The sequence below is a fragment of the Strongylocentrotus purpuratus genome, unplaced genomic scaffold (genome assembly GCF_000002235.5).
Source record: "Strongylocentrotus purpuratus isolate Spur 01 unplaced genomic scaffold, Spur_5.0 spur5_scaffold_11, whole genome shotgun sequence".
Classification (NCBI taxonomy): domain Eukaryota; kingdom Metazoa; phylum Echinodermata; class Echinoidea; order Camarodonta; family Strongylocentrotidae; genus Strongylocentrotus; species Strongylocentrotus purpuratus.
Window position 1 is genome coordinate 25,150,321 of NW_022145596.1, and position 17,928 is coordinate 25,168,248.

Below are 17,928 nucleotides of genomic sequence, written 5' to 3' on the forward strand. Positions count from 1 at the left end.
GAATCAATTCCTTGATATTCTATAGCGCTTTAAGGCAGCCATGCTATACCCAGGGTATTAATAATGGAGCGCTATTTACAAGAACCAACTATTATTATTATTGGAAGTAGTAGTAATCCAACCAACTTACTTTGGAAATGAGACAAAATGATGATAGTATTAAGGTTGTATCATAGTATTGTTCAATGTGAAGTGTGATGGTACAGGAGCCATTTGTGCATCTATATCTAAGGTTGACAGTACCCTTTTTACACTATTTTTGTAATTTTGATTTGTGTAATTGCAGGGAGAGTAAGAGGAAGCCAAAGATAGTCTTCATGGAAAACCATGAATCCCAACAGTCCAGGAATGATGCCCCGGGACGATACCAGCAGCAGCTCCAGTCCAGGCTCCACATCTCTGAGACCAGGTCCGAAGCAGACATGGACATGAGTCCCTCAAACAGACCAGACATCATGTCCCAGATCCAAACACCGCAACTCAAGTTTCTCAAGTCCAAGTCCAAGAAGGCGTCCAAGGAGAACCGAGGAGAGGCAGAGCCACGCAACGATCCCTCGGGACATGCTCCGTTGCAGCCGTCGGGGAAGAACGTAGCAGGGTTCTTGAAGAGTTACACCCTTGGGGAGCGCAAGGAACAGATGATTGATATGTCTGGGTCAACCAGACAGTCTAAGTACTCTCAATATCACAAAGGATCCATCCTTGCTCTGTCGGAACGGAATCAAGGAGAGGAAACGAGCCACCACGGAACATCTCAGAAACATGAACAACACAAGAAACAGTACTCAATGGATGAAGAGTCGTTACCATACCATGAGCCGTCAAACAATAGGGTAGAACATGTTAAAAGCTCAAAGAATACGCTGAACAAGAAAAAGTCGGACACAGAGGATAGTGATAACGATCAGAGTAAGGTCATATCCCACTGGAGCATGGATGGCAGCCATGTTGGGTCACATAACCAGACCCCTGCAGGACAGCAGGACAACGAGGGGGTAAACCCTTTTGGCAAATACCTCAAAAGTGCCTACAAGAAACAAAGTAAGGACGCGGAAAGATCGCAGAGAGAGGCTCACAATCAAGATGTCTTGCAGAGTAAACGGGATTCAAACAAAGCCAATCAAAAAGACACCAGAATTCCTGGGAATGAAAATTCTGGTGATAGGGTCTCCGAATCAAATCAGGGTGTGGACACCAGGACAGTCAATCATGATCACGGTAGACTCCCTTTACCTCATAGGACAGAAAAGAAAGGTAGGGGTAGCGAGATCCAAGAAAGCATAAATCCATACGGCGCTAGAGACACTCCGGATCCGCAGGGTTATGGGAGTAGGGTATCCAACTATGACAGCAGTAAGCATCCACTCTCGATAACGGCTGAAACCCCTCGGACTGTGCTTCCTAACCAGACCAAACAGTTCGGTACCTCAGAGGGCCACATGGACGAAGATCGGGGTATGGACTACCAGACAGTAGGTGACACTGGTGATAGATGTGATGAGAGAGGCGGGATGGAAGAAGAGGATAAGGTCAGTGTTTTTTTCTTTCTCAAGATCCATTCGTAGCCATAAACAAATTTTTCAAAAAAGGGCATAAGTTGTAAATGTAATACATGTTTGGATATTTGCTTTTTTGACATTCTTTTCAATATTCTCAATGGCTTTTTTAATGCGTGAAACTTAATTCAAAAGAAAGTGAAATCTGAACAGTTCTTAGAGATTTTTATGCTGATTGTTAAATGAAGACATGGGCTTGTTGTGCACTTCCCAAGTACTCACTTCTACACCTTATCAAATTTACCTATTTGTTCATGGTATAGAAAGTTTGCAGAAATATTTCTGCTAAATAAAATTAGTCATGAAGGTGAAGTTTGAATTTAATCTCAATATTTGGTAATCAGAAATTTCCCCCCCAAAACCCCCATTAAATTTTTTTTTGCAATTTGAGTGATTAGGTACTGAAACATGCATGATATTTTGATGTTGAAAAGAAATTGTTCACAATGATATTGTATGGTAAGAACTAAAAGTGCCTCAATTCCTATTTTTTTTTATCACAAGCCTAACAACCTCCTGACTCTTAAATGACAATATTTGTTGACTTTTTCTTTTAAATTAAAGTATACTGCTAGGACCTGTTCACACTTGGATTTATGTTTATATAAGAGCATTTTACCCTGCAGGGAATGACGTTTGATCCAAAAGCAATTTTGCATTTGACATCTCCTTAAATGATATATTTTGAAAGTTCCTTTCAAAGAAATGTATACTTCTAGGACCTGTTCATGGTTGGATTTATATTAGAAAAGAGCTTTTTTTTTTCCCCGTGAGGAATGATGTTTGATCAATAACAAAAAATTGCATTTGAATTCTCTTTAAATGATATATTTTGAAGAAAAAAATTAAAAGAAATTTATACCGCTAGGACCTGTTCAACCTTGGATTTATGTTAGAAAAGATTTGTTTTTACCCCACAAGGAATGACATTTGATTAAAAAGCAATTTTGTATTTGACATCTCTTTAAATTCTAATGTATTCAATTTCTCATAACAGCACACTCAAGAGGATGCTCCGAGAACCAGTCATAATAGATCTAACCCTCCGCCGTACGGTGATAGAGGGCGACATGTACCTCCTGCTGCTCCTAGGGAACGACGAGGCAAGATAAACCTTCCACAACAGATACAAACAATAGGTAACACTTCAACCACTATTTTTGACAAATAAATATTGACTGTTATATATCCTATACTAAAGAAGTTATTTAAAACAAAATTGATGAAGGATGTAAATTAAATATAATATGTTCTTATTTTGAGGCACAGGTAAAATAACAGATGTCCTGTGACTGGCATAGTGACTATTTTCTGCTCCCCTCAGAAAATAGTGCTATGCCAGTTATTCACCTCAGGGAATCCATAATACCAACGGGAGCCTCTCAGTGCATGGTACATTTGATTACTATGAGAGGGTCTGGAAGATGACGTGACTATGATTGTTCATTTATGTGGTCATCTTCACGTCATCTTTAACTAAAGCCTAGATCTATGGATGATCATCTGAAAGTACCATACACACAAACAACTTTTGAAGAAGTGATAAATTTGTGCAGATATCAAATGCTTAATGGTCATTATATGTCTGTGCCTAAAACAATAGAAACACACACATTTATGACATCACGTTACAGGACTCACTTCTTGTGTGATGTCGTACGCTATGTACTCTATCCGTGGAGAGTACTAATGTACCCTGAGTGTAGTTGTTATCCTAGATGGCAATAAATAGAATATGTTAAGAAATATAAAACGCTCCACTTTTCCCCAAGGTGAAAGAAAGTTTTCAGATGATGGTGTGCATACATGGATTTCCTTCTTTGTTTTCAGACCATGTATTTTAGTTGCAAGCTTTTTCCTCTATTACATGTACCTTTATCTATATCCTCTCGTACTCTTACTAGAATTTGATGCTGTGATGGAAGCACCGGTTCCTGGTCCTGAAGTGGTTCCAGGTTCTACCGGCAAGCCGTCTCAATTCAGGAAGGAGGGTCCATTTGATCAGAAACCTGTCAGTCTTGTGGAGACACACACATGGTGAGAATTACTAACTGCAGTAGGTTTCCTTTCCTTCAGTCTTCTCTATAATGTTAAAGGTAATACAAAGTTTTGGTATGGGGTCATGAATTCGGTTCAAATGAACATATTGGAAGCATATGCGCTCCTACAATATTCATTGATCGTTGTCCTGGTTGAAATCGAGTTTAAAGTTATGAAATTGTAAATAATAAACTCTTTATGTTGTATAGCTCCCTCTCAAGGTCAAGATATTAATTAAGCTATAAACAAGGTTTCTTGACTAAAATCGACCTATTGCTATTTGCGTTTGGAAAATATATATCACAACTACATATTCTGAGAATTTCATGGTCGCAGCTACCATTGTACAGCCGTAGGCGCTATTTGAAATTTATCAAAATTTTCCGGGAGCACCGGTAAATTTTTATATTCAATTTTTCTCGAAAGCAGAAGTGTTTTAGGGGCTAAATTTTCTAGTGCTTATAATACATCCACATGGGTATCCAATTACACCAAAATTGTAAAGAATCATTATCCACCCAATTTCAAAATTTCCCAAAACTTTGTATTACCTTTAAAGGTAAAATGCAAAGTTTTGGGAAATTTTGAAAATTGGATTTTAGTAATTCTTTAAAATTTTGATATATTTGGATGCCCCTGTGGATGTATTATAAGCACTAGAAAATTTAGCCCCTAAAACACTTCTGCTTTCGAGAAATTGAATAATAACAAATTTGCCGGTGCACCCGGTAAATTTCAAATATTTCAAATAGCGCCTAAGGCCATTCCTTGGTAGCTGCGACCGTGAAAATCTCGGAATATGCAATTCTGATAATTTCCAAACGGGAATAGCAAATTTGTCGATCGTAGTCAAGAAACATTGTTTTAGAGCTAAAGTAATATCTGTCTTGAGAGGGCGCTATACAACATAAAGAGTTTATTATCTACAATTTCATCACTTTAGATTCGATTTCAACCGCGACAAAAAAATGGAATATTGTAAAATCGCATATACTTCCAATATGTTCATTTGAACCAAATTCATGACCCCATACCAAAACTTTGTAATACCTTTAAAGGCTGATAGAAGTGGGTTTTTATGGGGAATTTGACACCATTTGGGTGTTTACCCAATAGCAGGTGTTGTCAGTCACCAAGAGTGGACCTCGCTTTATGACAGACAGGTCCTGTGTAATGCACTGGGCCCTAGCCTACCACCATATGGAATTCTTATCATAATACCAAATTTCCCTCAGATATAGGAGCTAGTAGTTTGGAGCATTTTCTGGTGGGACAACAGGTTTGCTGCTTCAGAGACCTTTGCACACTCATACAAATTAATTGGTAACTCAACCAAATCTGGTGGTGTCAGCAAATTATAATGCAATACACATGGAAATTGACTCATATGTGGCTTTAACCCCTGCTCCATAAGTACTGAACACATTGGGTATCACAGTATGCTTAAGAAGGCTTAATACTTTCATTTATTGATATCTTGTGTATTTGATTAAAGGGAAATCCTACCCAAATAGACATCTACTCTAAAAGAAAGCAGAAAAGTCAGAGAAGCAAACTTATGAAAGTTTCAATTAGAAACTAACTAAATATGAGAAAGTTGTGAATTTTGAAATTTGTAGTCACCTCAAATTGGCTGAAGCGGTAATGGCAATATGGTGTAGTACCGTACTACTTTCCCCATCTGTTCAGACAGACTACAAATTTAAATTTTTCAAAAAATAATGGCTCAGAGGGGTCTAATCTGTTTAGAGGACCTATAATAATATGCTATCTATAATATATTTTGAGTAGTGCCCCAAGAGAGAAGGAACTTTTGAGAAAAACAGAAATTAGAGGTATTTTTTAACACAGCAAATGGGAGAGTAATCCATGTCCTACGTCACAATTCACTGACCAAACTACCAATTTGAAATCCACATAGACTTAGTGATCTAATATTTTAAGCATGCATAACTTCCTTACTATTGGTCTGATTCCTTTTAAACTTTTGCTATTCTGTCACTGTTATTTTTCTGTTTTCATACAAATCAACTTATTACAAGGGTTGGATTGCCTTTTGACCGACTGATTGATGGATGGATTGATTGACAATTTTGTATTTCTTTCTTGTGATTTATTGCAGGAAAACAATGGACAATACCTTCCCAACAGACCAGCAATGGAAAGAAGTGCAGAAGAGAAAGAAGAAGAAAAAGTCTTCGGTGAGTTTCATCTTTGTAGGTTTAAACTTTGAATGAAATTTCAGGTCATGTTTGTTATCTTAGCAAAGCTGCATAATTTATTCAATAGTCTTTTCAAAACTAAAGAAAATCCATAATGTCAATCATACATTAAATGTAGTGCAGGGGAAAAAACATTATTCATAATTGATTTTGCTTTCCTATTCTAACCTGACTTTATTTGATTATGAACAAATAATGAGTGTGATTTGAGTGGTGCAGTGATTTCAATACATTAAAGAAAACCATATATAAAATGATGAAAGGAGAACTGAAGGACAATTATGACCAAATTGTTCATTAAGTACTTTTGTTAGATGGCATCAGATTTCTAATGTGCGAAAAGTGAATGCATAATTATACCACCATTTTTTTAGTTGTGGCTTATTTGTACCATTTATGCTTGGATCAAAAATTTTGATGCCCTGGGACGGCTTCTTGTTGAGTTATCCCTCAATTTTAATACCTGTCTAGGTACCTTAGCCCTGTTAAATAGATCTGCCAATGCTGCAGCTGTGTCACCAGATAGTCGTTTGCTTCTTCAAAAGTCTGATCATATTTCTCCGTTTTCTCCATACTCCATTGCCTGAAGGCATTGTGCAGTGCATGTCACATCTGTTAATCAAAATTTTCCAATATTTAACCTATAAATCTAGATAATATGAAATTGTTGGCATATGAGAGGTGGCTGTACATACCTGATTTATGATGTAGGTGGTGTAAATGCTTCAGGGGGATAATGATTGCTCCAGATACTCTTTGTTGGTCATAAGGAGATGAAAAAAATCTGATATTTGTTAATGTTCAGACTTCTACTGTTTTTCTAGAAAGAAAGGAGAACAAAAAATGCATTTACTGAAGTATTGGCAAAAGAGATAAAGTGTGAATTTATTGCAAAGTCTGTCACCATAGGCCTGTTTTCATCAGCTTGGGTTTGCCAAATAACCCGCTATTTTTACTATCCCGATCGCAAAGTATCCAGCTAATTAGCGGGATATTTGGTCTTGAAAATATCTCGAGAATTCTTGGTCTTGTTTCCAAAATATCCCGCTATTTTGGATATAGCGGGCTAATTTGCGCCTGTCAGAGCTAGTTTGTGATGAGTTTGGTTTGGTGAAGACGCAATTTGGAGCTTCGGGATAATACCCGAGCCTGAAAATAGCGGATTATTTGGCAAACTTGAGCTGATGAAGATAGGTCTCCTGTCAAGTGTACTACATGTACAAGGAAAACAATTACGGGTTTTTCATTTTGGAGAGAATTTTCCGTACCGGCGCAGCCTAATGAGAATGTTTATCTTTTGATTGTGACCACGTCAGGCAGTGAGGCCCAGTTCTTGACGATCGGACTATTCTTATAGTATGCCTTGTATATATTTTGTTTGAGCACCCGTCTTCTGGAACATAGTCATCTAGTCAAGAGTTTGAACTCTCCACATGTTTATACAGCTATGTACACAATGTTGTCAGTTCATTCATTATTGCTTCGATCATATCCATCTCATGTTCAATTAATGTAGTGTCTTTAATTGATTGTCCTTCAATCAGATTGGATGAGACTCATCATTCAAGTACTTCATTAGATTATCAGTCAGAATTGGTATTGATTAATGTCTTTATCAATCCTAATAGTGAACTCGTGTAACCCACACCCAATTATACTGCATTCAGTGTTTTGTGCATACAAATAGTACCTGTACATCTCAGTCAGGATACAGGGAAGAGGGATCAGGGGATGAGAATGAAGAAGGTTGATCTTCACCTACCAGGCAGACAATGCTTATTTGATGATAATAATGATAATATTAATAGTAAAAGTTATAGTAATAGTAATAATAATGATAATAATAATAACATACCTGCCAACCCTTCCAAATCCGGAATATTCTGATTTTCTTGATTTTTAGGACCAAACATTCAGAAAATTCTGATTTTAGTGTTTGTTTTTTTTGTTTTTGTTTGTTGCTGAAGCCAAATTAAGCTTGTTTTATCCTGGGCCGCAATCTGAGAGTTAAAGTATTGCGTGCGTGGAATGGCTGCATGATCGAGCAGCGAATTTGTATACTGATTTACCTCGTATTGGCAGTTACACCGTCGCTGCATGTGCGACCCCCTGTTGAGGGTACAGATTTCTTATTTTCAAAGGCATACCATGCTAGAAATTCCCAATTCTTATTTAAAAATGTTGGCAGGTATGTAATAATGATAATTACGATAATATAAATAAATAGTATTAACTGTAGTAATAATAGCATTAGAAAAAATAATGATAATAGTACCAATAATAATAATAATAGTGACCTTTGCATTCCCAGCCAAATGATTAAATTCCTTTTCTTTGACATCTTTACCTCATTATGTCATAAAGAGAAAATATGCAAGAATGCAAAATGACACATGACTGACTGATGGTGGCTGTAACAATCATTTCAATTTCCCTTTGTGTGTTAGCAGTCCTTTCTGAGTACCGACACCCAGGATCGGATAGGGGTGCAGCGAGCCATCTACGGTGCCAGAGAGTGGGACAGAGACCGCGCCCCTCCAGATTACGTCAAGGCCCAGAAGTCACTCAGGAAAATTTCACAGACACCAAGTTCTGATAAGGTGAGAGACTTGAGATTTTCAACTCACATAATAAAGATCACTGTAGTTTTATTATAATTACCAGTGATAATGACATTTTTACTGTAAGTTATTATTACTCTGTTAATCGGATTGAATTATTCTGCTTTTTTAAAGCAGATGATGTCCAAGTCTCTAATTCCTATGATCCCTGTGTATCCTGTGTAAATGTACATCCTACTCATTTATGTAAATTTAAATATCAAATATAAAATAGAAAGAAAAGCTGTGTCACACATCAGTCTTTAATCTAATGCCATCTCCCTAAAAATAGTTCAGTTTTATTCAAAAAATTAGTGAGAGCTACAATATTCTTGATCATAATCATAATCATCTTCCTTTTTTTGTTTTTTGTTTGGTATTACAGATGTCTCGCCTCCAGCCTCTTACCAAACAACTGCCTCTACTCTCCCAGCAGAGATTATCTCCTCCTACTCTGCCCTCACCATCTCGTCTCCATGGAGATGAGACGGACAGTCACAGGCATCATCCCCACGCCCACCACCATCACTCCAAATCAGAGCCGGACCCCAGGACAGACCTCTTCACCTCCCACGCTCCCCTCAGGCCCATCACCCCTGGGAATGCCCTGGACACGCCCCGCCCTGCTGCGTCGCCGGAGCTACCCACCTACAGTCAGGCAATCAGTAGGGGCACCAGACCGAGCACAAGGGGGTCAGAGGTTCGTGTCGTTAAGGAGACGTCAATATGAAATATCCAATGTTGTGTGTTACCATGTTGCCTTCATAGACCCATTTACACTCACACTTAAAGAGCGGTATAAGCCATTGAGTGCCCTTAAGTGAGTATGAATCCTTAAGGCGTGCTCTACCTGACCACCATCCAAAAGTAGCCAGTGGGACTTTGTGCCTCTAAGATGGAATTGTTACAATGTCCTGACTATGAAATGTGACACTGAACAGGGTTCATTGCCAATGTGAAACACCCCCTCACCTCCCCCATCCGTGGTGTGAGAGGGGCATGAGCTGAACCAGTTTGTGAAAACCATGCTTGTATACTTCCACACAGCGGTAAGCCTACCAAAGAGTCTGTTCTAGAGCTGAATTAACCTCACTATTTTGTCAGTTGCCTTCTGCTAGAAAGTGTTGAATCTATCTAGAGCTAAATAACCCTGTCATTTAGAGTCTAGGATGATTCAGTAGGCAATCCAGCCATATATTTCAAATTGTTCTGTGAAAAGTTATATATTTTAGATTTGAACTGCTATAATTCCTGAAGAAAAATTCTTGTTCATGTGTTATCACGAATTGACAACTTCATTGTGTCATATGCATTTCTTATTTCATTATTTTTTATGAACAATTTTAGTACATGATTTAATTCACCATATTAATTTAACCAATTATAGGGATAATCTTTACGAAATCTTGGCGCAGAAACTAGTGTGATATGATTCATATAAAAAATGATACAACATTCATGATTGCCTTTGAAATGAAACAACAACAACAACAATGAAATAGAAATAAAACAATTTTGTATAGATATTGTGTCTTATAATTGGTATGTGGCTGACAGGAATTTAGTTCTTTCTATAGTTTTCTGGTTTAAACTAGAACAAAGAAACTGAGTGCCAAGAAGATCCAATCAAAATGTTCAAATAATCTCTGAACAACAATTTTCATGATGGTAAGGAGACAAACACTTGTGGAACAACATGACACTTTGAGAAACAAGTTCAAGCATTTTTTACGTAATTGCCGGTACTCTTTTTTTACACGTGGTATTCTTCAACTTTTGTGAATGTATATATGTAAATTTGTTATTATTCTACTTGTGTGGTCCAGTGCCTTGCCTGAATCTATCTTGTTTAACTTACACAAGAAATTATTTATATCAAGGCATACTGTGTGTACTTTTTACATTGATATATTATATTTTACCTACTGTGCGTATTTTCAGGTTTCGTAAAAAATATTGTGTGAAATATTGCCCTACTGTGCCTTGTAAAGTTCAACGTGGTGACAGTTCAGTTTGAATGAATGAAAGTCACTGAATTTGTGATTGTTTAATGAATATTTTGTGTTTTAGAACTCTTTAATCAGATTATATCTTAACCCTCTTTCTTGCAAGGTCTGGAGAACCTCTGCATGAGAAAGCAATATGAACTTTAAGCTGACCATTTTTATTAGCGTATATATGAAAGCATGAATCTATTATCAACCTGTGAAATAGCAAGCCTGTGATAACCCTGGTCAGAACCCATTAGGATTGTATTTTGAATGAAAATAAATGAAATCCAATGGGTTAAGACTGATGGAATGTGATGTTAGTTTGCTTAAAGGTAAAGACCAGTTATGGTCATGCGATTGCATTGTGAAAGAAACGTTGTGGAATCGATCAGAAAAGGTTGATCATCTAGCATCTAGCATCTGCAAGGTTCTGGAATCATCAAAATGATAAGAAATTTGGCCCATTCTTCGTAAAGTTACAAGCACTATACACAGAAAGATGTATATGGGACTACCCTACATGTATATCTCTCACAGACCATGAGAGAAACAAATTTACTAAATATATGAATTAGGAGGCGGTTTCCCGGCAAATTTGTTATCGTCATGTATTAGTCAAAACATATTCTTTCACATGATTGGTAATGAGAGCTTCCATTTCATTTTTTGAAATTGGGGCATTTCCAATACTGGTCTTTACCTTTAATCCTTGTTTATTCATATCAGAATCCCCAGAGGGTTAATATTATGAGGTAAAAAAACAAAAATAATAGCAGTAAAAGTGTTAACTTTAATAGTATAGATATATTGACTGCTGTGAGAGGCATCCCTGTTTTTATAGGCTCAAGGGGACATTACATCCTGATATAACCCTGAGTGTGCACCGGGCATCTTGAAAAAAAGTTTTGACCGGTAGGCGGGCATGGCTAAAATCACGACTCGATTAATCAGATGACTAGATTTCTTCAAGATACTAAAGAGAGATATATATAATGCTTTTAGAGTAGTAGAGCCTCTTAAGTTTTCGACAATAACCAATATCTGTCTCTGTCACATGACCAAATTTGTGTAATGGAAGTTGGACACTGACCAGAAGAAATGTGAAAGTAGATGCATTAATATTCCTTCATTATTTATAGACAATATAGACTATTCATTTAGTAGATAATAATTTCTTTTACTTTCATTTTAGTGGATATAAGTTGAAGACCCTGTCGAAAGTGAAAATTGAAACAGATGAATTATATAACAACAAAGAGCTTATAAGCCATATATTACATTATTTTAGTGTCTGTCAGAGGAGTAACACCTCTGAAAATTCAAAATCTAAAGCTTTGAAAACCAGAAGTTTTCGACCTAAAAACTAGCTGTCGACTTGAGGACAACATCTTATGTGGGGATTTTCCTAACAAGGAAAAGGTAATGATCTGATTGGTGTACAAGGCTAGAAAAGTACAACTTTGTGAACAAGTTTGTTAGCGATGGTATTAAAAGGGAAGGGAGTATGACAACCCCGAATCCACATCCAACAACACTCAAAATATAAAGCTTTGTAAATCAGAAGTTTTCAACCTAAAAACTAGCTGTCGACTTGATGACAACATCTTATGTGGGGATTTTCCTAAGAAGGAAAAGGTAATGATCTGATTGGTGTACAGGGATAGAAAAGTACAACTTTGTGAACAAGTTAGGATTTGTTAGCAATGGTATTAAAAGGGGAAGGGAGTATGACGACCCCGAATCCCCATTCAACGTCACCCTCGATCCACATCAAGCTTGAAATGTAATGGTTTTGAGGCATGCTACGCCCCCATGGGAGGTGAATGTCTTCCATTCCTACTCTTTAGGCCTGTCTTCATCAGTTCTAGATTGCCAAATATCCCGCTATTTGAACTATCCTGATCGCAAAATATCCAGTTCATTTGTGTTTTCATCAGCCCAAAGTTGCAATTAGCGGGATATTTGGTCGAGATAATCATCCTGAGATAAATTGGGCTAGTTTGCAAAATATCCTGCAATTTGTCCGGTCCGTCTTCACCAGCCCGAAGACTATGCGCGAATTCTGAGCAAAATATCTCAAGCTAATTTCTCGAGCTTGAGTTTTAAGTTTCGAGGTCAAGTCTCGAGCTGATGAAGTCGCAATTTGTAACTTCAGGATTATTTCCCAAATCACAAACAGCGGGCTTTTTGGCAATCTGGAGCTGATGAAGACGGGCCTTCTTATCTGTCTCATCCTGCAGGAGCAATACACTCCTCGTTTGATCATTCAAGCAGATCTTCTCTTCCTCCAAGGCATCGTATAGGTATTGCAAAGAATGGAAAGCGAGCCAGCGTCCTTAGGCACCCTCTATGTTGAATCACTTCGGCAAATGTCAAATTAGTTCACGGCTTTCCATGTCTCTCTTGATCCTTTGCAAAGAGGTCACGCTAGCTGGTGTTCGACAACAATGATCACGCCCGCAGCCATGGGATAAGAGCTAATTTAAATTCATGTGCTCTTAAGACCCTTGCTAGAGCTTTCTTATGTTCGTTTCTTGAAGCCTGATGTAAGATCCTGCTTGCTTTCAACTGTAAGAACATAAATAAATATATACCTCCATAGTCGGTGTGGGGGAAAATTGGGGACGGGTTGATGACCTGTTTTGATAAGTGATGGTAATGCAGGTAGACAAATGTACATAGATGGAATAAGATGATGGGAAGTATCTTTTAGCAGGGAGTAATGAACAAAGGAAAATGATGATTGTAAGGGTTACAGTCTCCGACGATTACGACAATTAACGTTTCTGGACACTGTAATCCTGTGAGGTATAAGATATTGAATAAGACATTCTCTTGAATGTCTCAAGATAAGCCTGCTTTCGTAAAGATGTGTGTTATGGAAAATGGTGAATATCAGTCGGAGCCATGCCCCTGTAGACGACAACTCCTAGTATTGAAATTTGACCTTGATGAAATGATCTGATAAAGGTTTTTTCCCTGAAGTGAACAGTAGTTTATTTCAGATGTTATGCTCATCGTGCTCTCGGTGTGCTAAGCTGTCGCTTCTCAACCCCCTGAAATCAGAAATTCTGGTTTTCCATGAAATACATAGAAATTGATGTAAGCACTGTCTTTAACAACCCAAATATGCAATCTATATAGCCAATCTGAGTTCTAGTTTGAAATGCCTTCATGAAAGATGCAAGGTTGAGATGTACCCGTGAGAGGTAACACAAGTTTGCTTTTTTAATGGCATTATTACCTGAGGTGTCAACCTTTTTATAATTCCAGCTTTTCCACTCAGAAGGTGATTCTACCCGCAATTATTATGTGGTATATTTCATGATCATGATAATTATTAGTAAAACTAACAATGATGATGATGATAATGATAATTATAATGTAATGATAATATTGAAAAATAATAATACAAATATTAATAATTATCATTTTCATTATGATCATAGTAACAATGCTGGTTTTATTATTATGATACCAATATATGTAATGACAATGATTATTGATAGTAATTACATATTGATGCAACCCTTTTTGGAGAAGCATACCCACCACATTGAATACCCCACAGCATTATTTAGAGGAGGAAGAGAAGTTTTGTAGGTTATTGATCAAATTGTTGAAAGGAAGAAGATGTTATGAAAGAGAGGGAACTTCAGGGAAGACATGGGTTTGTTGCTAGATGAATGGATGCGATAAATCACATTCAATAGATCTGGGTCAGAGTCAGGGTCACATTATGACAAAACAAACGATCATGTCACAAAAGGAGCAGCACCGGTGACACGTTCCTCATTAAGTTTGCATGTTCTGGGTACGTCATGTATAAGAGAATCTATCTGTCACAAGGTTGTTTCTGTGGACATCATTCATCTCTTGTTCTCCTGTACAAATTGATCTCTTCATTCCTTCTACCCTCCTTTTCTCTCTTTCTATCAATGCCACTGTCTCTCTCTCTCTCTTTCTCTCCGTCCCTTCTTATTCTCTTTATCTGCCCTTATGTTCTTATATTTTCCTCGAGGTCTTCCCTCATTTTCCCCTTCTTCTGATTCGTCATGATTGTTTCCTCTGTTTCCTCTTTATGTCTATAATGTCCCCCATTTATTTTTATTTCCCACTTTTATCTAGCTATCATTTTTTCCCTCTGTCTTACTAAAGTGCTTTCTTTCACTCTTTTCTGCCCCCTCTCTCTCCCTCTCTCTCTCTCTCTCTTTCTCTCACACTCTCTTTCCCCTCTCTCTCTCTCTGTCTCTCTCTCCCTGTCTCTCCTGTCTATTTATCTACCATATATTAAACATCAATATCCCCCACTGTACGATGTGCCCGTTATATTTCCCCTTGTCACTGTCACTATTAACCTTCTCTCTAAGTGATGTTGCTCTGAATTTGTTTGCACAAATCAAAAAGCTTCTGGATTTGTGTCAGTTAGATGTCACAGTATGAGAACGATTCGACGATTCGTTTCAATCCGCGCTTTCATTCTTTATATGCAAGAAATGTTCACAAGGCAAGATCCCCATTTAAGTATTGTCAAGAAAACATAATGATACTTCAATTTGTGAGGTATATTTATAGTAATGAATATGCTCAGATGAAATTCCATCCTCTATTTCCTTTACCAGTATGTCTTGAAATTTGTAAATGCATTTCCCGTGGATCTTATGTAAATTGAAATAGGCAACACCTCCTTTAAGGGACTTTTCAGTAAACAGTTATCACTTTCCAAATGAGATTTTGAAAGTGCAAAATTGATATTGTGGGTTTAATAGTAATGAAAAAGTATGATATGTTGCAGGTCGATTCCATGTTAGAACGTGAGAAATTCTAAAAATTATAATTTGCTTTAAGCATTAACATTTTAGATTAATGTCTCAACCAACTAAATTGAGTGAGTTTTCATTCTATGGGGACTTCAAATACTCCTTTTTAACAAGGAAATACCGGAAGTTTGATATTTTTTCACATATTTTCCCACTTTCCCCAAAAATATAATTTTTGGCATTTAAATTTACGAAACCATGTCGTCCAAGTACTATGAATCAATGGTCTGGGTCGTCATCTAGTGCACCACCCATTTTGAAAAAATAAAACATTCAAATGCAGACTTCAGGACCAATATTGGCCAAACTATTTCAACCATAATTATTGTCTTGTACACGATATATCGAGGTGAAAAAGTTTTTGCCAGGCTGCTGTTTTAGGATCTCTAACTTTGTAGCCCTGAATTATTTTACTTCATTCAAATTTCCACTGCTGATTCCTTTTCTTTAAAGGCTAGGAAATGTTGTCCAAATGTCACTTATAACATAATATGGAATTTCCCTCTAACATGGTGACAGGAATTTTTGTCCATCTTTTTTTTTGTTGACCTTTTCCCCCACTTCTCATTCTCCTGATGAGATTTTTTCTTGAACCCAAGCTAAGAGCATTCATCTATGTCGGTGCTAAAAAGCAGAATTTCTTCTGCTCTTAAATATTTTAAAATGTGTGCACATGGAAGTGCTTTTAATGTTCCCTTTGCCTTGGTATTTGCATGGCAAACAAGACCCTGTTGCCATCAAATTCAATTAACGGACCTTCGTTCAGTCGGAAAGGGTACTTTGCCTCTGCTTTCCAGCTGAAGAGCAAACTTCTAAAATGGTTCCTACTTGCGATGTCTTGATAACTGATGTGGGTGGGGTGGAGAACAGTAAAGGGATAGAGGATGAGGGGGGGGGGGGAGGAGGTTAAAAATAATTGTAAGAGGAGTGCAGTGGGAGAGGTATCGTGTTTGTTATTTTCATACCCATCCAGGACTGATGTCGACTAAAGGATTCATTACTGATTGGCATGGTTTAAGATTTCATTCATACATTTTTTAAAAACAAGCATTCTTTTGCCCTGTCACTATCTCCTTTCACTACATGAGTGTGTATCATCTGTAAAAACTGTTATGGTTCTCAGATAAAAACGCATCTCTAATTAGTAATAGCATAGCTCAATGGTTATAATAAGAACTTGGTTCCTGTGTACTATTTCTGAACATTTATTCATCCTAAATGTCATTCGGGTGTTGCATTGATGTTTGAGGCTGGAATAATATGTGCAAATTATAAGGACGGAAATAAACATGTTTACAAACGACATCCTCGAAAAATGACCTGCCGCATGAAAGAATAAATTGATCTTTCCATTTCTTGTACAAGTGTCCTTCGCTCTGTTGACTATTGAGAGGTCGTTCAGATTCATGTCAGCTGTAATAGACAAAACAGTAGATAAGAGGCCTCAAGTTTCCAACATTGACCAGGTAAAAAATAGAAGATGGAATAAACAAGCTTTGTTCTAATCAAAGTCGATAGGGTTTCGAAGATGTTATGATAAATCACATTCTGTGGACAAATTGATGGGCAGTGCTCAACATGGCAAGTTGTGTCTCATATTGCTGAGCTTTTCAAGATCTGACAGGTTTTGATGATGCTTTCTTTCGGAGGTAAAGACATTTGAAATTGGAGATGTTGTTTGTTTGGAAGGTCGTCATGCTTGTTTATCCGGAGGACATGAAGGATTCGGGAAGTTGACAAGAATTGCTTAAAGGAAAGGGGTCACAAATATTAGCATCTTTGCCTGTGCCAGGATGTTATCTGCGTTGGTCAAAATTGAAATGTCGCGCTTCTTGCTCCCTTCATGGCTATGCTACTTCAAGACTTGCTTCATCGCTTTAACTAGTTGACGATATTAAAAAATTGTTTTGTTATCATTGATTGAGGGGGTATCAAAATTTAGAGCATTAACATTTTAATGATCACTTTAGTAATGACTTTAAAAAAAAAGGATTTCAATTGAAAAATAGTCTTTGATCTTTTCTTTTATGAACGATATAAATAATTGTAAAACATGCGCAGGCAAAATATGATGCCATGGTTGCAAATTCACAAAATTAATATCTGTGTAGTTTATAATGGTGTTTCTTCTTTCTTTCTTTCTTTTTGAAAGGACAGAAAGTAAGAAGAAAGAAAGAAAGAAAGGAAAAAGAAGAAAGAAAGTAAGAAAGGAGAAATAAGGAAAGAAAGAAGAAAGAAAAGAAGGAAGGAAGGAAGGGAGGGAGGGAGGGAGGGAGGGAGGGAGGGAGGGAGGGAGGGAGGGAGGGAGGGAGGGAGGGAGGGAGGGAGGGAGGGAGGGAGGGAGGGAGGGAGGGGGGGAGGAAGGAAGGAAGGAAGGAAGGAAGGAAGGAAGGAAGGAAGGAAGGAAGGAAGGAAGGAAGGAGGGAGGGAGGGAGGGAGGGAGGGAGGGAGGGAGGGAGGGAGGGAGGGAGGGAGAGGAGGGAGGGAGGGAGGGAGAAAGGAAAAAAAGAAAGAAAGAAAAAAGAAAGAAAGAATAAAGAAAAAGAAATAAAGGAAAAAAGTAAGAAAGGAAGAAAGAAAAAGTAGCTTCTTGTACACGATGAACTTGACCTTGGCATGAACACGAAACAACAGTAGGTGTTTTTCGCCACTTGCAATTGAGAAAATTAAAAGCCTCTTGGCCCCCGGCTCGTTTACTC

At 37.5% G+C, this 17,928-nt stretch overlaps 2 protein-coding genes across 3 annotated transcripts in view; both read left to right on the forward strand.

Moving 5' to 3' along the window:
* Nucleotides 1-1,679, forward strand: part of LOC591416 (cyclin-dependent kinase-like 5) — a 31,641-nt gene extending 29,962 nt beyond the window's left edge. The window contains exon 13 of the mRNA XM_030980964.1: nt 287-1,679. Coding sequence (XP_030836824.1) covers nt 287-1,565 — 1,279 coding nt within the window. The 3' untranslated portion in view covers nt 1,566-1,679. The remainder of the gene's footprint in view (nt 1-286) is intronic.
* An 853-nt stretch (nt 1,680-2,532) lies between these two features.
* On the forward strand, nt 2,533-9,928 carry LOC762557. 2 transcript variants are annotated; one of them, XM_030980965.1, is made up of 5 exons: nt 2,533-2,695; nt 3,461-3,593; nt 5,719-5,797; nt 8,266-8,418; nt 8,804-9,928. In XM_030980965.1, exons 2-5 carry the CDS (start codon nt 3,475-3,477, stop codon nt 9,146-9,148), a joined length of 696 nt encoding a protein of 231 aa, XP_030836825.1. In that variant the 5' UTR covers nt 2,533-2,695; nt 3,461-3,474; the 3' UTR covers nt 9,149-9,928. The 2 variants fall into 2 exon arrangements, with proteins under 2 accessions (XP_030836825.1, XP_030836826.1); XM_030980966.1 differs by having other exon boundaries at nt 8,269-8,418.
* Nucleotides 9,929-17,928: the final 8,000 nt, after the last annotated feature.

Excerpts from the sequence above, each read along its gene's own strand:
- LOC762557 (XM_030980965.1), top strand. The coding sequence starts at position 3,475 with ATGGAAGCACCGGTTCCTGGTCCTGAAGTGGTTCCAGGTTCTACCGGC. Across the intron at positions 3,594-5,718 it reads CTTGTGGAGACACACACATG|GAAAACAATGGACAATACCT; the intron begins GTGAGAATTACT and ends GATTTATTGCAG. Across the intron at positions 8,419-8,803 it reads AGACACCAAGTTCTGATAAG|ATGTCTCGCCTCCAGCCTCT; the intron begins GTGAGAGACTTG and ends TTGGTATTACAG.